Here is a 16,179-nt window from a genome sequence, read left to right on the forward strand (position 1 = left end):
GAATGTGGACTCCCCTGCCCTAATCCCTCCACATCTTGAGAGGGGTGGCCTGGGGCCCAAGCAGAGGGTATGGGTGAGGGGGGTGGAGTGTGGCAGACCAGTCTCCCAGATTCCCCCAAAACTGCAGACTGTTTTCCTCTCCTCTGCCTCCTCCAGGGCCAGGAAGACCTGCCCAAGTCCCAGCCCTGCCCGCCCACCCTAGGAGCTGGGTCCCCCCATCCTCTCCAGCCTCAGTTTCTCGGTTTGGAAGGTAGGGATGCCAGTGACCTCTCTCCAAGCTCTGCAGATATTACCAATGAGGAATGTAAAGGCTTTGTTAGTCCCAAGCTAATGAGTGGTACAGATGACTATAATAAACTCATTTCAGCTGCGGCTAAACAACCTTCCCCAGCCAGGTAGATGGGTGGGCGGGCACCCACTTCACAGATGTAAAACAGGCCAGCTGGGCTTCAAGAAGTAGCCCAGGGTCACACAGCAGGAGCCCCTGAGAAGTGACTGGTGCTGGGGAGTGCCCCACCCAGGGCCACTGAGCCTCTGGGCTAGGACCAGCTGCTAAGGTCCTTTGGCCTACTTCTCAGTCTTGTTTTGTTTTTCAAAAGCAGAATTTCAGGGCAGGAGGCCTTTGGAATCAGGCAGCCCACCCTCCCTGCCTTCTCCACAGGCAGAGGAGAAAACCCAGGTCCTAAAAGGGCCCCACCCAGAGCCACAGCGCTCCCAGCCAAGCACAAGCTAGTTCCTTGCCTGTGCATTTGAAGAGCACCCGCCTCTCACTGGCACCTCCTGTGCCAGCCAGGGAATGGGGCCCCTGGTGTGAAATTGCTGTTCATCAGAGAGCAGAAACCCGCAATTTGGATTTCTCCTCCCCTGCCCATCCCCTACATGCTGGCTTGGGGAGAGGCTTGCTCAATGGACTGAGAGTGCCGAGAATAACAATTACCAGGGAACTCGGGATGGCAGATGTGTGTTTCCTGGCTGGTGGGGATGCCCTGGGCAGTGGAGAATTCTGTCACACCCCACTGCTCCCCTGAAAACGTGTACAGGTCAGGGTCAGGTCTCAGCAAGGACACGTGGACTACATTAAACTCACACTCTGAACTAAAGCTCCAAGGTACACACTGGGAGGGAGGCTCTTGGGCCCAGAACACATTCTGTTGTCAGCACATACCCTGTGGCCCCACCTGGCTCCCACCTGGCTCTTGGACAGCCGTCAGCCTATCTGAGGGCACTGGGGATTTTGTCAGCATATAATTCTTGTACCCCTCCCTAGGGAGATGTGCTTAGAGTAATTCAGAGCACGTTCTTTCCCTAGGTTTGCATGTGAGGAATACACAAATAAGGAGGGATTGTGGCTTTTTAAAAACAGCAGGGATGGGGAGGGAGGAATGGCAACGGCATTACAGCGAGGATGGGGAGCACTGAGGCACCCAGGCCTTCCCGGGCCCTCTCAGATGGGCGTGTGTCTTCTGAACACTACGCATCCTCCCAATTTCTGAATGGGGGGAGGCTGCAGCTTGCATCACTGACTCGCGAAGTTCTCAGCCAGTCAGCCAGTGGAGTCCTGGGCACTGGCAGAGCAGGGCAGTGCATGTGAATGATCACAGGGACCACTGTGCCCTGGGGCTACTGCGCCACATAGATACCATACCCGTTCACTGCATCATCGTGTGCCTGTTCGTAGAGGATAAAACTGAGGCTCAGGGAGGCAAATTATTTTGTTTGGAGTCACACAGCTTAGGGTTTCAAATTTAAATGTGACTCTGAAGTCCTCATTGTACTTACCCTGTTTCCCCGAAAATAAGACCTACTTACAGGAAAGATAAGACGTCCCCTGAAAATAAGACCTAGTGCATCTTTGGGAGCACACCTTAAAATAAGACACTGTCTTATTTTTGGGGAAACAGGGTAGTTTTCTTTTTTTTTTTTTTTTGTAGAGACAGTCTCACTTTATGGCCCTTGGTAGAGTGCCGTGGTGTCACACAGCTCACAACAACCTCCAGGTCCTGGGCTTAAGCGATTCTCTTGCCTCAGCCTCCCGAGTAGCTGGGACTACAGGTGCCCACCACAACGCCCGGCTATTTTTTTGTTGCAGTTTGGCCGGGGCTGGGTTTGAACCCGCCACCCTTGGCATATGGGGCCGCCACCCTGAAACAGGGTAGTTTTCAAAAGGAATGGACCAAAACCCTGTATTGTGAGTTGGGGGGTTTGGTGTGAGGCAAGGGGTGCTGGGAGGTGACAGGTGGCAACAAGGATCCAGAGTGCTACAGTGCTCTTATTGGCATGGCTGGCCCTCCTGAGAGGCAGGTGGGCAGTAAGAAACTGCTTGGTATCATGGCTGGGGACTGCCCCAAAGCTCTACGGGGGTAGAGGTCCTGGCAAGTCAGGCTGGGACACAGCTCATACCCAGAGTCCCAGGAAGGCCAGGTCCCTACCCAGAGGCTAATCAGGAAGAGCAGGATCACAAAACCTGGGTCACTGTCAACCACGTGGTCCCGGAGACCAGAGACGAGCTGGTCCCAAGCACACAGAAAATGAGCCTAGAAAGGCAGTCATCATTTTCTCTTCCCTGGTCCAGATAAAACCTGGGCTCTGGGAAACGCGGAAGGCAAGAGGGCTGCACGGTCCTGTGTGCTAATAAGCAGTTGAGCCCCTACTCTGGCACAGAGCGGTGAGCACAGCCCAAGTGATGGAGTCCTGCTCCCTTCTCCCTGCAGGGCAAGTTGGCCACAGGAGGCAAAGCTCTGGGGAAAGCATCCCTGGACACAGAAGCGTCCCATAGCTCCAGGGCCCCGTCCCAGGTGCACTTACTATTGCAGGCTGACTCCAAACTGCTGGGTGGGCAGAGGGGGCCTTGGCGGTGGTGTCTTGGCAGGGGGTGGTGGTTGACCCTGGTGCAGGCTCTGCAGCTTCTCATCATACCTGTGGACACAGCAGAAGCTCAACTCTCACCTGACAGGGGACCCTTCCAGGTGCTGGGTGGGGACCATGGGTCTCCCAGACATCTGTGGGACACCTGAGTGTCTGATCACCACTGGGTCACTTGCATACACACACACATACATCCCTTGCGCATCTGAGGCTGTGGGTGGGGGTATTCACACAAAAGGAAGGAAACACCCCCCAGCCCCTGTCAAATGCCCAATCTCTCCTGCCAACCACTGGCCACAGCGGCCCCACCCTGACCAGCAATGCAGGCTCATCCTCTCGCCATGGGGTCAGCCCAGAAAGCAGGCGGCCATCACCTGGTCTCCTGGGTTACTACTTTATGCCGAGAGCTGACTCACAAGGCCGAACGGACCCTGGCACCTAGAACAGGGCTTGCTACATAGTAGGTGCTCAAGTCAAGTATCTGTGGACCAAGTGAATAAAACCAGGATTGAACAGGTGAATGCGAGGAAGATGAATGAACTCTGAAGGGGGAAGGTCAACGCCTTCAGGTGAACAAAGCTTTCGCACAGCATTAAGCAGTTTCCCAGCTACTGTACGTCCCCCCACCTTTCCCTCCTTCTGGCAAGTACGTACTGAGGTCCCATCGTGTGCCAGGCACTGTGGACACAGTAGTGACCCAGCCAGGGCACGAGGGGGAATGTGTCGACGTGAGCCAGCAAGATCTAGCCAAGTGACCCTTTGAAACTCACTTTTAGTCACCTCCTCCTGGAAGCCTTCCCAGATTCTACTACTTCCCCCCCGCATGCCCCAGTCCTTTCCCCAGCTGGGTTCCGTGCCTTCTCTTGTAGCTCCCACTAACATGAGTGTCCTGCAGGCAGGGACCAAGCTCCCTAGACATCTCTGTATCCCCAGCACCTGGCACGTGGTGCAGCATCCAAAGGCCACTAGCCTCCCCTGCACACACCTTGTTGAGGGGCCTGCTGTTTCAGAGAAGCCTCAGAGAGGGAGATGCCAAAGGGCAGGGGGAGTTGGGGTCGAGGGGTAAGAGACCCTGAATTTAGTCCCAGCTGCAGCCGGGGCCAACCACGCACCTTCCTGGGCTGCACGGGGCCTGCCTGGCCCTGCGTTCAAGCCTCGTGGCAGACATGCCAATTACGCTTTCAGTACCCAGCAAGACTGAAAGGTTGTTTTCCGGAGCACCTGCCCATCCCTGGGAACATTTCATTCTGTACATGGCATTATCTACACGCCCAAGAAATTCTCCTAATTCTCTGCTCAAAAGCAAAATTGGTGAACACCGAGACAGCAAGGGGCAGTGGCCATGTGACAGATTATTTTTCAGACGAGGTTTGCGGGGGTGGTGAGGAAAATCTCCCGTCCTGCACACGAGCTTCCCGGGCTCGATGCTCGGGGTCAGCGGCTGGCCTCTTTCATGTAGATCGTTGCTGATGCCACAGAGTTCTGAGCCAAATCCAGCCTGGCACACTGGGAAATTAGCCTTCAACATGAGTGGAAGTCCGTGAGGTCTCTGAGGCTAGATTTACCCCACACCTTCCGGGACAGGACCTCAGGGCACTCACCGCATCACCTCCGGGGGGATCACCAGCTGGTCACATTTGAGGTGTTCATGGAGCTCACTCAAGTAGTTGAAGTAGGTGACTTTTTTCCCAAACTTGTGACTAAGAAAACAGAAGCAAGAGAACAACAAAAAAAGCCAATTAAGTGGTGGCAGAGAGATGGGGGCTGCAGGAGGAGGGGGTGTTGGCAGCAGGCGACTGAGGACTAATGCGGGCATTTCTCTCATTAGGAAAATGTGGATCCTGGCAACAACTGAAACCTGAAGTGACAGCAACAGTGCCGGCAGATCTTTGACTCACAGAACACTCTGGGGAGTCTCATCTGCATGAAAACAAACATCTCCCTCCAGTTTGAATGTGGCCTGAATTTGCACAGATACAGGAGGTGGCAGCTGAGCACCAGAGAGAGGGGCTTGGAGGATGAAGCCCCCAGCTCCCCCCAGCCACCCTGCCTGTGGTCTTGGGGCCCTGTGATGGCTTCACATTTGGCCTCTCCTGTGACAGTGGCCTTGAGGGAAGGGACCAAAGATCCTCCAGGTTTGTCTCCACCCAGTGTCTCTCTGGAGACCCCAAGAGAGCAAGCATAGCCACAAGGCCAGGCAAGCCCTGGCTGGATCTGGCAACTGTGTCTTCCCCCTCCTGGAACCTGGGACAGTTCCTGTCACCCCTCAGGGCCTCCCTCCCAAGTGAGGTGGCAAGACAAAGTGAGACCATGTGTGTGGACTGGTCCTCCGCCTGACACCTGGCAGACTGGTGACCAGTGACACTCCTGGAGACTGTCCTTGTTCTTGGCGAGGCTCAACACCAAAATGAGGGTCACGACTGGACAAGCGAGCGCGCCGTTGCCCAGAGCTGTCCCCTATGCGTGCTTTAGGGCCATCCGGGTTTCTGTCATTTTCTTAGAATGGTGTTATTTCCTCATTGTATCTATTTAAGATGTACAACTATTCATGTGGGTAAAAAATTGTATGTTTACCAGAGAAGGAAGGTTACAGTAAAACCAAAGGTATTTTATGATACTTTTATGACAATTTGTAACTCTTGAGATAAGTATTCATATATTTTCAGTGTTGCTTACATTGTCAAATTAAAATAATCCAAATTACTTTTGCAAAAACAAAAATGCAGTTAGGAGGATCAAATGGGGCAGCAGAAGCAAAACACCTGACCCAGCACCAGCCCCCTAGCCCCAGGAGTCCTTCCCTGAGCGAGTTTTATGCTGGACCAGCACCCAGACCCCAAGGAAGCCGACCGTGCGCACGGGCTCCTCCTAGTGGACGAGGGAGACACAGCCCCAGGACCTGGACCCGCAGTCACCCACACAGAGGCTTTCAACCTCCAGGACTACACCAAGGAGGCACCCAGGCTGGGGCTGAGGCTGCCGGAGCCACCAGTGTGGTGTGCCCTTCACCCAAGTGACAAGTGTAGGGAGAAGGGCCTACCTGAGCTCTAGCACTTCCCCCTGGCCCTGCGGGAAGAGGCTGGTTAGGGTCCTGCAGGGATGTCCCCCGTCCCCATCTGCTCACTTGGGATGGTCTGGCCTTCACCCCAAGGGAGCCAGATCTTTTCTCCAGGGGGGCCAAGTGCTGCCAACGCCCATGTGATGGGTGGGAGGAGCCCAAGGAGCCTTGCCATTCTGCAGGGACTCTCCATGGGCACAGAAGTGCAGCTCAGACTCGCCCGGAGGCCTCAGAGGCCTCTCCTACCCACATGGGAGTACTCTCCGTTCCCTCTGCAGTCTGTCCAGCCTCCCCCGCCCCCAGCATGCTGGGCTCTGCTGAGCACTGGGCTCTGGGGGCAGAGGCAGGCAGGGAACTCTGCTTCCCTCTCTCATCCAGGGAAGGGCCTTGGGACCAGTTTGCCCAGGGGATCCCAACACAGCGTGCAGCAGAGTCACTGCCCTGCCTCCAAGGCAGGGTCAGGAGGTCTGGGCTGGTCCCGAGGGCTCTCCTTTGTGTGGGCACTGGAGAAGGGCAGAACTCTTCCTCTTTCTCCATTTAAGTGAGACTATGAGTCCATATCAGGACTCCTGGGCTCAGAGAGGTCACATGGCTGCCCGAGGCCACACAGCCAATAGGCATAAGAGCTGAGTCCAGGTTTAGAGCTCCTTACTCAGATTCCTTTGGTACCATCCTGGCACCTGCTGTGTCCAGGCCTGAGGTAGGATGAGAGGTGGAGCCACCCAGGCTCAAGTCAGAATCTCAGCTCAATTCCTTACTGGCTGTGTGATCTGGGCTAAGCTGCTTAACCTCTTGGAGCTTCTTTGAAAGAGGGAAAATATGGTTGACTTCATAAGATTATTTTTGGGGTGCCTGACACATAAGATATATAATGTAATTGATCACAAAAGGATAGAAAAATTTTTTCAAAGACAATACTAGCAGCTAACTTTGAGCATTTTCTAGTGCCTGGCAGGCCCTGCTCTAAATACTCTCCAGGTGTTAAGTCAGTGAATGGGGAAACTGAGGCAGAGCAGAGTTGCCTATCTTGCTCAGGGCAATGATAGCCAGGGGCAGAGCAGGTCACCGAGGGAGCCAGCTCCAGAGCACCCACATCATCCGGACTGCCAAGTGGCAAATGGAACAGTAAGAGCAGGTGAATTTTTTTCTAAGAGAATCTTTAGTAGAGATTTCCAGAACTCTAAGAGCTTATCTAGTGTGAGTGACAAACAGGCACATATAATGCCAGGGTGTTAGTCCACACAGCACAACACCCCACCTTCCAACTGGTAGCTAGGGAGGGAATTCTAGTAAAACGAAATGCACTCCTTGGCTGTAAAACTCTCCCCTTAGACACACGGGTGCTGTCTCCAGCTGCGGCTTCAGGAATTCTCCCAGGGGCTCCACTGGGTCCCATTTCTGAAATCAAGTGGTAGGGAAAGAAAGGCTCCGACACACCTCGCAGAGCAGCTCCAGATCACCCCAGGGACTTGCCAGCATTCTCAAGTGCCAGGTACAGTGACAGACACAGACATAGGGCAAGATGGCCACTCAGCCTTAGGGAGATGGGGTGGGGGAGGGCAGGCAGGTGCTGAATCCTGAGCTCCCCATGCTCTGTGGGGGGGCTGAGGTGCTTCCTGGGAAGCAGCTGGGGATAGGAAGGAGAGGGATCAGGAACTCTGGGGCCCTGGCTCACGTCGCAGCTCTGTCCAGGTTCCCACATGCAGAGTACCACACCCACCTCCTCTCAGGTGGCTGTGGGGGCTAAGGAAGAGAAGTATGCTGGCAACAGCCTCAGACCCACTGTGCTCAAGTGCTCCTCTCCAGGGAAGCCCTCCCAGGACCCTCCTGCCCCCTCACAGATGTGACCTCCTCATCTGAGAAGCTTAACTTCCTGCATGCACACCTGGGGCAACACCCTGATCGTGCAGCTGCGTGCACACAGTGCTCACACCTGGGCACATCTGGACTTAGCCACCACGCAGGTACCACCCTGATCGTGCAGCTGCGTGCGCACAGTGCTCAGACCTGGGCACATCTGGACTTAGCCGCCATGCAGGTACCACCTGATCGTGCAGCTGCGTGCGCACAGTGCTCACACCTGGGCACATCTGGACTTAGCCGCCATGCAGGTACCACCCTGATCGTGCAGCTGCGTGCACACAGTGCTCACACCTGGGCACATCTGGACTTAGCCGCCACGCAGGTACCACCCTGATCGTGCAGCTGCGTGCACACAGTGCTCAGACCTGGGCACATCTGGACTTAGTCGCCACGCAGGTACCACCCTGATCGTGCAGCTGCGTGCACACAGTGCTCAGACCTCGGCACATCTGGACTTAGCCGCCATGCAGGTACCACCCTGATCGTGCAGCTGCGTGCACACAGTGCTCAGACTTGGGCACATCTGGACTTAGCCGCCACGCAGGTACCACCCTGATCGTGCAGCTGCGTGCACACAGTGACCAGACCTGGGCACATCTGGACTTAGCTGCCATGCAGGTACCACCCTGATCGTGCAGCTGCGTGCACACAGTACTCATACCTGGGCACATCTGGACTTAGCCGCCATGCAGGTACCACCCTGATCGTGCAGCTGCGTGCGCACAGTGCTCAGACCTGGGCACATCTGGACTTAGCCGCCACGCAGGTACTACCCTGATCGTGCAGCTGCGTGCGCACAGTGCTCACACCTGGGCACATCTGGACTTAGCCACCACGCAGGTACCACCCTGATCGTGCAGCTGCGTGCGCACAGTGCTCACACCTGGGCACATCTGGACTTAGCCACCACGCAGGTACCACCCTGATCGTGCAGCTGCGTGCGCACAGTGCCTGAAGCACAAGGCCAAGGTGAAAGGAAAGAAAGGATGTCTGGTGATGGTGGCAGAGCCTCTGAGGCCTCACCGTCCCCTTGAGACAGAAACTGTCCAGCAGGAAAGAACCTAAACATGGAGGAAGCTGGCTGAGGTCGCCACTTTTGGGGGCTGTGGCCTCATCTCTTCAGACCATCTATTTGGGTGGCTGTGCAGTGAAGGGTTGACTCAGCATCATGGGTGTGCACACCACCACATTTCCAAGGGAGGTCCGGCCTCCACCTGCTCCTGGATGGAGCCTCTCAGCCCTTGGACACCCTGAGACTGTGCTCATACACACCTGGGGCCATGGCCACACGATAATTTATGTCACCAATGTGACAAGTGTGGGGCCTCAGGCTGTACAGGGCAGGAGGGGCTGGAGACGGAGTTGCTGAGGTCAGCTTTTGGGTGCTCCATGCCTATGCAACCAACCCCCAGGTGAGTACCCCCTGCTGCTGGGGACTCCAGCACTGTCTGTGGGACTCTGGGAGAGGGCAGCTGGATGCCCGGCCTGTACTCTGAGCTCTGCCCAAATGCACCTTTTACCTCTGCTGAGTGTAGTCTGTGTCCTTTCTCTGTGACAGACCCCAACAGTGAGAAACACAGCTTTTCTGAGCCCTGTGCGTCCTTCTAACGTAATGTGGTGACTGTGTTCTGTGGGTGCTCAGGCCAAGGGGGGACCTTAAACACCATGCGCAAACCTCACGGTGTCCGGGACTAGCGCTCTCGTTCAGGACCCTCAGTAGGTCATGGTGTGTGAACCGGGCAGCCCATGACCCACAGCAGACCCTCAGGGTGGGGCGTGCCAGGACGCATGAGCACCCCTGAGACGGGATCTCCTGGAACTTGGACAGGGTCCCACGACACCGTGGATCGAGAGTCCCACCCTAGCAAGGTCCTCACCCAGCACACTGTACCTGATGAGGGGCTTGAAGATGTTCCACAGGACCTTGATGAAGCTGCTGGGGTGCACCACGTAGAGGGCCTTCAAGTTTTTCTTGTATCTGAGGAGGGAACGCGAGTGGATTTGGGCCACTAGACTGGGAGACACACCTCAACCAGGCTCTCCACAAAGCAGTCTCCTCAAATGTGAATCTCAGAAAATTTCATTTCTTATCAGGGTCAATTTAAGGAATTTAAACAAAAACTAGGAAAGGTTAAAAAAATCCAGGCCCCCTTGCCCACCACTCCTTTACACTTTAGGTTCTACAGAGCACACAAGTATATTGTATCTACCTGGTGGACGCCGATTTAAAGCTACTGTCCATCTCTTCCTGACTGTCTAGTGACATCATAACAGTAGCTTGAAACTGGCCAGGTTGGCAGGATTTACATCCACAGAAATACGCAAAGGTTCTAGGCTGCCCCCATGCCACCTGAGAGCTGGTTGCTAACACAGCAGCACACCACCTGGCCAGGATGAAGACAGGGAGGTGACAGAAGCGCAGTGACACATGCTGTGCCCAAGACGGCACAGGAGGGGCATGGACTGCAGCCCAACAGGAGTGCACGCTGGGCAGGGAAGGAGTCACACCATGGAGAAGAGGGTCACAGAGAGGGTGAGCCTGTGGCGCAGGGATGGGCATCGGCATGGACTCAGCCCCCTACGTGGAGGGGTAAAGGACAGGTGTAAATGTGCACAGTAAAGTGACACGTGTCTGCATGAATGGGTGTCAGAAGCAGCAGACACTCCTGCAGTCTTGATCTCAGCCCACTGAAAGCAGCCAGGGCTCCCTGGGAAGTGGCAGATTCCTAAGCTGGGACAAGGAAAATGTAAGATGAGCCCAGAGCACCTTGTGCCAGAAAGTAGAGGAAACACTTGGGGAGCAAGGAGGACACGTCAGGACGCACAAGCCTGCAGGGATGCCAGGAGGTCGAATTTGGACAATTTGATCATTAAAATAATGATAGGAGGGCGCCGGCCCCATATGCCGAGGGTGGCAGGTTCAAACCCAGCCCCAGCCAAACTGCAACAAAAAAATAGCCGGGCGCTGTGGCGGGCGCCTGTAGTCCCAGCTGCTTGGGAGGCTGAGGCAAGAGAATCGCGTAAGCCCAAGAGTTAGAGGTTGCTGTGAGCCGTGTGACGCCACGGCACTCTACCCGAGGGCAGTACAGTGAGACTCTGTCTCTACAAAAAAAAAAAAATAAATAAATAAAAATAATGATAGCAATGGATTATAAACTACTGGATAAAATAGGAAGTCATATGCCCATATTGATATATATAGGCAAGGAGAAGAAAAGCTCTCACTCACAGTAAAATGCCAACTAATAACTGAAATTACCATTTGGTGGCCCTAGTAGAAATAATTAAGCAAAGAACCAGTAGAGAAGGTTAAAACTAGCACGTACAATTTTGATCAAGAGCAGGATATTTATATAGTCTCAAAGTATCTCTCCAAGAAATGCTACTTAATTCTTTTTTTTTTTTTTTTTAATTTTTTTATAGTTGCAGTTTGGCCGGGGTTGGGTTTGAACTCACCACCCTCAGTATATGGGGCCAGCACCCCACACACTGAGCCACAGGCATCACCCTACTTAATTTTTTTTGAGACAGAGTCTCACTTTATTGCCCTTGGTAGAGTACCGTAGCATCACCACTCACAGCAACCTCCAACTCCTGGGCTTAGGCGATTCTCTTGCTTCAGCCTCCCAAGTACCTGGTTCTACAGACGCCCGCCACAATCCCTGCCTCAGCCTCCCAAGTAGCTGGGACTACAGGTGCCTGTCACAATGCTCAGCTATTTTTTTTGTCGTTGCAGTTTGGCCGGGGCCGGGTTTGAACCCATCACCCCCGGTATATGGGGCCGGCGCTCTATCCACTGAGCCACAGGTGCCACCCCTACTTAATTCTTTTTAAAAAGGCTCTCAGTGCAGGGCAGAGGGAGGCCGGCAGTGACTTCCGGTTGTCCGAGAGCCCTGAAGGCAGCGGCCATGAAGTCCACATGAGACTGAGTTGCAGATGACTCTCACTAGGTGCTACCTGGGGCAAGAGCCCCTCCTGGCAGAGGGTCATGAACACTTGTGTGTGAACTAGTTTACTTTCAAAAGGAGCGACCCCGCAGAATGGTCCAGAGGGTGAGAAGACAACGGAGGAGAGAACAGGAAAGAAAGGAAACCCGATGGGCGATAGCAATGGCAGACTGAAAACCCTCACTGCACAAATCCCGTCTGATCAGAATCGGAGCTCCACTTGCATACCTCCAGTGACGGGGAACTCACCACCCCTGCAGACCCTCCACGGTCAGGCGGTTTTGACACTTAAGACTATCCCTGCTTTTTGCTCCCACTGAGACAAAATCTGTAACCCTATTTCTACCTTCATCCCCATCCTCCTTCCTGGGGACTGGGCGAGTCACAACAGAACAAGTCTGCCCCCTTCCATCTGACAAGTCAAAGCCCACGCCCTTCCTCCCACCCCTGGCTGGTCTCCTAGTCCCCTCAGGCCCAGCTTCCATGCTCGGGCTGGCCATGTTATCTTCTGCCTTGGCACTACTGGCAACATCAATTCTAACTCCTCAGCTAGATTTTAGACACCTGCCGCTGGCACACCTTCCCTAAATTTTAAGGAATTCTCTTGCTTCCTCCCAAAGGGAAGTTACCCATTACCAAACTGCGCCGCCGCCAGCAGGCCCCTCCCACCCCCAAGACAGGAAGGGCACCCACCAGGTAGGTGGGGCTGGTTTCTCTGGGCTGATTCTGGCAGCTGAGAAGTGGGGCGGTGCCTGAAGGAATCTGGGTGCATCTTTACTTGCCACATGGGGAGAGCAAATGGCAAACCCTGACCTGCTCCAGCTCAAGGGAGGGTTCCTGTGCACTTCCTCCCGGGCCAGCCTCAGTTTCCTGACAGGGTCACATTGGGTGTGCTTCTCCTCAAGCACCTTCCACGGCTCCCTGCTGCCTCCTACACCAAGCCCAGCATCCTCAGCACCCCTCCCTCCTTTGCCACCTTCCTCCACAGTTCCCCACCTGAACCCTCCAGCCCACCCACTGTGCCAAAGCCCACGTTGCTCTTTCTTGCTTCTGGCCACTCCTTATACTGGAAACGACCTTCAGAGATCGCCATCTTACGACACCCTGCCCATCACTCTACAGGCAGCCCAAAGGTTGCCTCCTCCGTGCAGCCTCTTTGATTACCCAGATGGGAGCTTGGTACTTACTGCCGGCTCACTCCTCCATCCTCCCAACCAACATTTACTGCAAATCTACCACATGCGGACCCTTTACTACCCATAAGTGATTCAGAGACAGGCCAGGGGTCAGTCTGGTGCAAGAGACAGACCCATCCACGAACGTGCAGGTGCTAGGACTGGCATCTGCTCAGGGACAGTGAGGCTATGGGGGAGCCAGCACCTCTCCCAGGTTGCTAATTCTGGGACAACCCAGGAGGGCTTCCTGGAAGAGGAAGGCTTGAACTAGGGCTCAGGCGTCTCTGGCTCATTCAGATGCCTAATAAATGACTGCAAAGTGCACCAACAGATCCTTCCGTAGGACAGGGGCAGGGAACCAAGAAATCCCTCATACTAATAATGACAGCAAGACTCAAACGAGGGAGGACTCCTGGGACAGTCAGGGTCTGCCTCCCGCTGTCCCACCCGCTCAGATGTCTATAAGGAAGATTCCATTACAAGCGCGAAAAGACTTTGAAGAAGGAGACCCAGAAGACTCTCGGATAGCCACATTAACACCCATGGTGCAACTGCACAGTCGACTGTCACTCAAGACGCCTCTCAGGAAAGATCTGCCATCTCCAGGCCACAGCTGCGTGGTGAGCAGCCTGGGCTGGGAGAGGGAGGCGGGGCCTGGGGTGGGGCCTGCCCTGCTATGCACAAGCTGAGTGACCAGGGAAAATGACTTGCTCTCTGGGGCCTGTGTCCCCATCTATAAAATGGGGCTGCCTGCCTCACTGACACGAGGCATCAGAAAGCCCTTTGCTTTGATGACCATGTGCTGTGTAAGCAGAAAGGACTTTCAGTGAAGAAATCATCATGTGGTTGTTTCTTAACAACTGTGGTTGTTTCTTAACAACTATTCACTAGATGGGGTGGCAGTGGGTATATAGGTCAAATCCAGCCTGCTGCCAGGTTTTGTACAGGTTGAAGGTGAAGATGGTTTTTATATTTTTAAGTAGTTGAAAAAAAATCAAAAGAATACTATTTCGGGTGGACGTGGTGGCTCACGCCTGTAATCCCAGCACTTTGGGGGGTCAGGTGGGAGGATCACTTGAGCCTAGGAGTTCAAGACCAGCCTGGGCAACATAGCAAGACCCCACCTCTATAAAAAATAAAAATCTTAGCTGGATGTGCTGGCATACACCTGTAGTCGCAACTACTCGGGAGGATCACTTGAGCCCAGGAGTTTTAGGTTACAATGAGCTATAATGAAACCACTGCATACCAGCCTGGGTGACAGAGTCAGACCCTGTCTCAAAAAAAAAAAATAGACTACTATTTCACGACATGTGAAATTGACATGAAATTTACATTTCAGCATTTATAAATAAAGTTTTACTGGAACATGGTCCTGCAGAGTTTAGTCACTGCCACAGACAGATGGCCTGAAAAGCTGAAATGGTAACCGGCCCTTTGAGAATGGCGCTGACCCCACTCTAGAGAGGAGGCCCCGCACCTGCCCTTCCCACCAGCCCACCTGGGCTGTCCCCTGCCTAGTGCCCTCTAGGGGCCCAATGCCTCCTCCCACCACTGCATGCACCCCACACCCATGTGGCCTGCCCGCCCCGTCCCCAGAGGCTCACAGACACACACTTCCTGTCAAACTCCTTGTACGCGCTCTGGAGCCAGCCCAGGGACGGCTTGTTCTGGCTGTTGAGACCGTAGTGGAAGTAGACAATGGTGTAGTCATTCTCCACGTACTGGTCCAGGGTGTACTTCAAATATCTGGGGACAAGACACAAGATTCAGTTATGAAAATCACCCACTTATCACTGAAACCAAACATGCTTCCCTGTAACAGAAGCTGTCATCACCAGGGGGTGACGCACTGGGCCACACACAGACTCCATCCATATGCCAGGGTCCCAATCCTTGTTGGATGACCTCTGAGGCTCAGAGGTGTTAGGGAACTTACCTGAGGTCACACAGCTGGCAAGTGTGTGTGGTAGCCTGAAACGTGGCCCCTGAATAAATGCTTACATCAAATCTCTGGAACCTGCAAGGCTGACCTTATTTGGGTAAAAAGGTCTTTGCAGATGTAATTAAATTAAGAGCCTCGAGAGGAGTTTATCCTGGATTATCCAGGCAGACCCTAAATGCAATCACATGTCTCTCTAAAGGATAGACATAAAGACAAGTCACAGAGGGAAGGAGGCCACATGAGGACGGAGGCAGAGCAGAGTGACGCTGCCACTGGCCAAGAAGGCTGAGGCTCACTCTTGCCCTCAGGAGGACTCCAGGTGAGAAACGGTCTCCATCTGGAAGGTGCACAGCCCTGCTGACACCTTGATTGTGTATTTCTGGTCTCCAGACTGTGACAGAATAAATTCCTGTGCACTGTTACAGGAGCCCCAGGAACTTCGCGCAGAGGGTGAGCTGGGATTCGAACCCAGGCCTCTCTGACAGCACAGCCTGTACTGTCAAACCCAACACCACAGGCCCTTCTCCTGATGCTCCCAGAACTGCCTCAGGAGAAAAGCCCAGCAGCCTCTGCCCACCTGCAGGTGCTCAGCTGGCCTTGCACCGCCCAGCACAAAACCCTGCACAAAAGAACTCTAGCATCTCCTTTGCTCATTTGATTTCTAAACAACATCAGAGCACCCTATCAAAAACCCAAACCATTTGAACTGCAGGCCTTACACATATTGTACTCACTGAATTCTCCCCCTGACTCTGTGAGGCAGGTCCTGTCATCCTCATTTTACAGACAAGTCAACGGCAGCTTACAGAGCTGAACCAGAAAGGGGCAGAGCTGGGATTTGAACTGAGCGGTCTAGCTCCGAAGTCCACACTGCCCTGCCTTTCCAGAGCTGCGTGCTGCTGTCACGCCTATCCAATGTATAAAAACAATGCGAATCGAATCGGACCTCACGCAGTACATGGGTTCAGCTCTCCAATTGAGGAAGCAGCCTCAGTGCCTATCCCCAGTGTTGTCTCAAACGCTGTTTGGTCTAAGCCACGGGGACAAACGTGACTCACTAAGATACACTTCATCAAGTCGCCCTCTCGGAACCCACATCAAGACTTCCCACTTACTACAAAAGGTGGACGAGTCTCCGAGCCACCGAGAAAGAAGTCCTCGTCACTCCTAAGGATGGTCACTCCTGCATTTCTCAAATGACTCTTTCTCAAGAAAGGGGAATTCAGGCAATTCCTTTGCATAGCTCCTGTATCCACTCTGGACACTTCCTGCAAAAGCAGGTACCTTTCCTCGGGCCCCAATATCGTGTTCCCGTGTTCCCTCCAT

At 54.0% G+C, this 16,179-nt stretch overlaps 1 protein-coding gene across 2 annotated transcripts in view; it reads right to left on the minus strand.

Annotated features, from left to right (window-relative positions):
• The window catches only part of ARHGAP8 (Rho GTPase activating protein 8), a 59,923-nt gene that overhangs the window by 12,660 nt on the left and 31,084 nt on the right, over nt 1-16,179 (minus strand). For both annotated transcript variants that reach the window (XM_053584575.1, XM_053584576.1), the window contains exons 4-7: nt 14,526-14,657; nt 9,678-9,764; nt 4,467-4,565; nt 2,806-2,916 (exon numbers count right to left, since the gene is read on the minus strand). In XM_053584575.1, coding sequence (XP_053440550.1) covers nt 2,806-2,916; nt 4,467-4,565; nt 9,678-9,764; nt 14,526-14,657 — 429 coding nt within the window. The remainder of the gene's footprint in view (nt 1-2,805; nt 2,917-4,466; nt 4,566-9,677; nt 9,765-14,525; nt 14,658-16,179) is intronic.

This window comes from Nycticebus coucang, chromosome 3 (genome assembly GCF_027406575.1).
Source record: "Nycticebus coucang isolate mNycCou1 chromosome 3, mNycCou1.pri, whole genome shotgun sequence".
Taxonomy (NCBI): Eukaryota; Metazoa; Chordata; class Mammalia; order Primates; family Lorisidae; genus Nycticebus; species Nycticebus coucang.